The sequence below is a fragment of the Epargyreus clarus genome, unplaced genomic scaffold, assembly GCF_041222505.1.
Source record: "Epargyreus clarus isolate Ecla_fem2 unplaced genomic scaffold, WU_Ecla_fem_2.2 ptg000002l, whole genome shotgun sequence".
Classification (NCBI taxonomy): domain Eukaryota; kingdom Metazoa; phylum Arthropoda; class Insecta; order Lepidoptera; family Hesperiidae; genus Epargyreus; species Epargyreus clarus.
In genome coordinates, this window is record NW_027332210.1 from 2,220,638 (window position 1) to 2,227,068 (window position 6,431).

At 34.9% G+C, this 6,431-nt stretch overlaps 1 protein-coding gene across 1 annotated transcript in view; it reads left to right on the plus strand.

Moving 5' to 3' along the window:
* LOC140745835 (facilitated trehalose transporter Tret1) overlaps positions 1–1,152 on the plus strand; it is a 45,998-nt gene extending 44,846 nt beyond the window's left edge. The window contains exons 10-11 of the mRNA XM_073077757.1: positions 3–155; positions 798–1,152. Coding sequence (XP_072933858.1) covers positions 3–155; positions 798–825 — 181 coding nt within the window. The 3' untranslated portion in view covers positions 826–1,152. The remainder of the gene's footprint in view (positions 1–2; positions 156–797) is intronic.
* The last annotated feature ends 5,279 nt before the right edge of the window (positions 1,153–6,431 follow it).

Sequence of the window (6,431 nt, forward strand, 5' to 3'; positions counted from 1 at the left end):
AGGTACTTCGAGTCGATAGCAGTAGCGCTGGGTACATACGTGGCGTTCTGGCTGTTCGCGGTGTTCTGTGTGATCGCGTTCTTCTTCACGCTGTTCATCGTACCCGAGACCAAGGGCAAGAGCTTCCAGGAGATCCAGGACATGCTGGCTGGAAGGTGGGTAGTAACAACTAAGAAACGCCCGTCAGAGCCCTGGGGCAAAAATGTTTATTTATTTATTTATTTATTTATTTAAGAAGGCATACCAACTAAGTACATAAAATGAATCTTATATTAATATGACAATAAGAAAAAGTTTTAAAATATGCACTTAAATTACAGGTTTGCACAACATTACAAATAAGTTAAATCAAAATCAGACGCGCTTACGTCCTTACAAAAACACATATTTTACAATAAAAGTTACTTACTTTTTTACAAATGTTTTCGAACGAAATTTGAATGAGGCCTCAGTCTAAGAAGTTGATCTAATTTTATAAGCTTCTCCCTCCCCCTGAGTTCGCCAGTGGTACTAACGAAGCTCCAGTTTCATATGAATGGGTTTACAAATGTGAGCAGCAATACCAATTACCATCAGGTTACTCGTAACGTTGCGATATTTCTAGCATATTTTTTTTTACTAAGCCTCCGCTGTTTGATCGTCTGTCCGTTTATGTCGAGATTCTATCTCTTGAACCGTAATAGATAGAAACTTGTTTTTTTACAGAATATGTATAAAGGTGGTATTCAAAATAAATGGGAGTAGCCATAAAGCTAAACCTAAATGATTTTATATAACATGCTGATTTTTTTTTTCAGGAAATCCTCGATGCCAGAAAAGTCGTAAACTGGTGACCAGTGAACCAACCCGAATTTAGGTGGAATTTTAATGTAATTAACTTAATTGTAATTTAAATAATAATCTAAACTTTTGTATTAAATTATATTTTTGTATTGACTTTTGTGCGTATGATAAGCACGCAGGGCCTACAGTATAGAGATTTTTTAAAATTTGGTGAATATTTAATAATTGTAATTGTAAATTTATAATTGTAATACTTGAAGTTTTACAATTACAATATTTAGAAAAGTTACGCAGCTATTTATTATATTTTGTGAATTTATGAACAAAAATACCTAACTGTTTTTAATGTAATTTTTTTTTTGTTTTAATTTATCGACTTTTTTATGGGTTACTGATAATTCGATACATTCCCTTGGAGGGGTAAAAGTAGAGCTCATTTGCAATAAGTTTTGTCATTAAGTACCCTAGCCGATAGTGATTTGTTTTTGAGATATTCAAGTTTTTGTGTTTTTATTTCTAAGTACCGATTTCAGGCAAAAAATAAAATGCTCCTAAGGTCCTAAGTGAATGTCCTATTTTGATCCTATTTTTGTGCATAATCTTATACGCAACATTTCTTTAAAATGACAAAACGCTATAGTAGTACCCTTAAACTTTACGTTATGGAGGTCAATTTGCTAGAGTTCAATAAAAAAACCCTTTTTATTTCCACTTCAGAGTGGAAAATTTGCATATAAAGGATGTATGGAATGTGTCGTACAAATTATTAAAATAATAGCTCTATTTCACTAGCTATCCAAAATGACATAAAACTTTTATCTACATTGACAATCACAACAATAACACAGTTTAAAGTGTTAACTAAGGTAATGTGCTTTACCTGTGCCGAACAGTAAGACTCTAGTGCAGTTTGCGAATCCGAAAATTACTGATGTTCTGAGTAGTTGTTTCTAGCTAAAACTTTTTCATTTAAAAAATACCGTAATATTTTGTAGCACTTTGGATAGCTAGTGAAATAGGCCTATTATTTTAATCATTTGTACAATACATTCCATACATCTTTTTTATACAAATTCACTCTGAAGTGGAAATAATAAGGGTGTTTTTATTGAACTCTAGCAAATTGACCTCCTTAACGTAAAGTTTAAGGGAACTACTACAGCGTATTGTCATTTTAAAGAAGTGTTGCGATGTTAGGTATAAGATTATGCACAAAAATAGGATCAAAATAGGACATTCACTTATGAGCATTTTATTTTTTGCCTGAAATCGGTACTTAGAAACAAAAACACAAAAACTTGAATATCTCAAAAACAAATCACTATCGGCTAGGGTACTTAATGACAAAACCTATTGCAAATGAGCTCTACTTTTACCCTTCCAAGGGAATGTATCGAATTATCAGTAACCCTGTATATTACTTTCATAACAAAAAACTATGACATTGTTTAAGTCTGTTTAAGGAAAAATATATTATTACTTAATATTAAAAAATACGGTTATACCGTAACACATATTTTTAGAGCCAAAGAAAATAATATTTATTTTTGATAAGTAAGTAAATATTTAAAAGCTTAGCTGTGTATCAATTTACTAATAGTTTATACCGTACTATTAAAAGGTATTTAAAATATTTGAATTTGGAATACCTACTTATTAAAATCCAGAGATTGTAATTTATGATATATTTTTGATAAATATTAAATAGGCCCGTCAAAGTACAAATATATTTACATATCGCTAGGCGCGTGTTGTGATACCTTATATTATAAAGAATTTATACTGTAAATAATGTTATCGAATATTATTATTTGTGATACGAATTGTTTTAAATAAATGTTTGAATAAAATACTCTGTTTGTTTTTACTGAATCATATCTTAATCTTTTTCGGATGTTGGTAAGATTAAAAGTAAAAATTAAGATTTTAAAGATCGATGAAGGATTTGAGGAATATTCTTAACCCTTTGTGGTTCGACTCCGGCGGCACCACCGCCACGCCTATTTCTGCCTAATAACAACAGTGTTAAGCGCTGCTGTGGTCCGGCTTGAAGGGTGTGGTAAGGGAGACATACTTTTCCGAGGCATTCCAGCTTAGTCCTCAGGGGTAGCAGCGCATCTGTAGCCGACCTCAGGTAAGTATATCAAATCCTATCTGGGGTTGATAACAGATGTCCATGGGTGGCAGTAGCCACTTACCATCAGGTGGACTGCATGTTCGTCTGCTACTCCTATATTATAAAAAAAAAAATCACACGATCCGCGTGGGAAGCGGTCACCATGTTGGTCTGGCACGCAAAGGGGAGGGAACTTTCGTAATAAGAATTCAGTCATAGTCTTTGACGCTGGCCAAGTACCATCCTCTTACCAGACTGACCAGACTGGTCTGGTCTGACGCGCAGAGGGTCCCGGGTTCGATCCCCGGCCAGACAGATTTCTAATTGATGAATTTAGATTTCTGTTTCTGGGTCTGGGTGTTTGTGTATTTGTCTCTGTGTGTGTCCATAGCACCCACGATACAGGGAACCCTAGTGTGGGGCTGTGAGTGTAGAAAGCGTTTTACCATCACTAAACTGCGTGACTAGTTACTACTCAGATAACTAACTAAAAATCTAACAATGACTGATAAAAGGCAAAGGAAATAATTATTTAGTTTGCTCGTTAAATAGGTTTTTAAATAAAAATGGTTACAAAAGATTATGCGGTATTTGTTTTTAAATATCAACTACTTGAATATTTGTAGATTCATCTCAAACATTTGAAAGTAACGTGGTATATCACGTTTATATATATTCACGTTTAGTTTTAGATAAATTATTGATTTAGTACTTAGATGTGATGTCATTGACCTTTTTGAAGAAACCTATAATATATGCGTGAGTCTTTAAATAAAGTTCCCAAGATGTGTGAAAGTCCTTAAAAAGTTCTCAAAGTGTGTGTTCTCAAAGCCTATCAATCTTAACTTCGTTAGCGCGGTAGGCTAAAGCCTAAGCTCTTCTGATATACCGTGCCCAGCCGTGAGAAAGCACTATATGTAATCTACCTATACTATACATAGTGTATTTTTCTTCTCTGAGCCTGCAAAATGTGCTCCCCTAAAGGTACGCTTTCCCTGGTCAGGTCGGCTCCTAACTATGTCGGTGGATAGGCAGGTACCTGCTGATTATGTCAGCAATATTTGCTTATTCATTCTATTTTTTTTGCAAGACTCTGTGTGTTCTTGTTCCGTTTTGGTTCCAAGTATAAAGATGTGATAAGGGACATACTTATCCCAAGTTCCAACTTTTCTTCAAAAGTAGCACCCCATCTGTTGCAGATCTGAGCTTGATTACAGATGTTCATGGCCCACTTACCGAAGGTGGATTGTATACTAAATTGCTACTTAAATATTATAAAAGAAAATAAAGTTAAAACGTGACCAGATAGCAATCATTTTACAAATTAAGTATTACTACTTATTACTTACCTACTTACAAGATAAATATGGTAACCTAAAATTATAAAATCACGTGTGAAAGGTGAAGATAAAACATTATATTATACTTATTTTATAATTCAAATAAAAATTAAGCCTGAAAACTATATGCACAGTTCACAGTATTTAATCAATGATTTGCCGCAGTGAAAATCTATTTCAAATAACCTATGTAGTTACAAGATACAAAGTTATGAGTAAAAGCACTGTCGCCCATGACTATTTTAAACTGCCACACTTATTTCTGCCTCATACCAGCAGTTTTGCTGCTGTGTTCTGGTTTGAAGGGTAAGGAAGGTGGTAAGGAAGACATACTTTTCCGAGGCGTTCCAGCTTAGTCCTCAGGGTAGCGGCGCATCTTTGGCTGACTCCAGCTAGTAATACCCAATCCTATTTGGGGTTGATTACAGAAGTCCATGGGCGGCAGTAGCCACTTACCATCAGGTGGACTGCATGTTCGTTTGCTACTCCCATATTATTAAAAAAAAACAGCTTCGTATAGAAGGTGTTCAACCTAAAACCCACAACAGATGGTGGACCCAGTGGTGGTCACCTCATATAATGTAAGTGAAATGTCAGTCGGCATCCACACCCTACCACCAAAAAGCAAGAATTGCTTCACGTAAAATAGTAACGACGGAAGAGTTGTAGTGGCGGTTCATGAGCCAGCCAAAGATAGGTTAAAGTATTTAGTGGTAAAAGCGTGGCGGTTTTCCTATGAGGAGAAAAATACATTAGTTGCGAAAGGTCCTTCTATTTTTTTTTAATATGCCGATGCTCCAGTAAAAGGTCATGGATGTACCTAACATGACTTCAAATTTTGAGGGCCTTGAGTTCCTTTTTCGCAACCGAATGACTAAAAACCACATTACCTATACTCCTAACGGAGCTATAAACGCCAGTCGCTAAACTGTGAGTTGCGGATGCTAAAAGTAGCTACATAATCTGCTAGGACGGTTATTTAAAATAAACTGAAATCAAAGCTAGCAGGACGCACTAGTATGTTACAATTTATTATCATAAAATTATAAATATAAATCAAACAAAAATTTAGCTTTAATGCCCTCAACTTCAAATATTTGCATAAACCTAAGCCTGTATTTGTCGTTGAATATAGTACAATTAACTTTGTTATCTCTCTCAGCACGAGACTGATGTGGCATATTTTATTAATAGCTATGATTGTTGGCAAGTGAATGCTGAGACGTATGGGCAACCTTTTGAAAATACACGCTTTTAAGATCGAGTCTCGAGGTGGAACGTGGGGTATCCCCGTGCACCTCAAAGATGACGGGATGGAGTAGCTCCAGCTCCATTCCGAAAAAAAAGAGAGTTTTTAGCGTTCCCTACCCAAGGGGTAAAAGTATTGTTGAAGATAATGAAATAAGTAAAAATATGAAAATAGTAATGATTAGAGATGCGCCGAATATTCGGTTGGTATTCGGTATTCGGCGTATTCGGCATCTTTTTTGCTATTTGTATTCGGCCGAATTATTCGGTTTTGGTGCCGAATATATTCGGTTCGAGTATTTCTATTTTCTTGTGTACACGACATGGTACAGGACTAAGATGCAAAATCTTACGTGAGATTTATGTTATATTATAAGTCAAACTCAAATCCTAGTAATAATGTGTTGAAAAAAGCTAATAAAATAAAGCAATTAAACTTCAATTCAACATTTATTTTGAAACCTCAAGTTAACACATCTATTACTTAATCTATAGATAGTATAGTCAACATTTATTTTAAACCTTAAATCAGTATATATCTTTAAAACTCAAATCAAAATTTTAAAGTGTTAATGAACACACATAACTGGCAAATTGACAATAAGGAATATTCGGTTCGGTGAAGGTTAAACCGAATATTATTCGGTATTCGGTTATTCGGTGAAACCACTATTCGGCACATCTCTAGTAATGATAATTTGGTGGTACGGAAGCCTTCATGTGCGAATTCGACTCGTACTTGGCGAATTATTTAAGGTGATATGGAAGCCTGTTTGACTTCACAAGTTTTACCAGACCAAAAGCTGCCGTATAGCAGCAGAGTTAATGCTCATTTGTTTGATTCGATGAATATGATAAGGAGAGAAACACAAAAGTCTTTTTTCGGGTTGATACACATCATATTAATTGGTGGCAGTGGCCTCTTACCAACAGGTGAATTACAT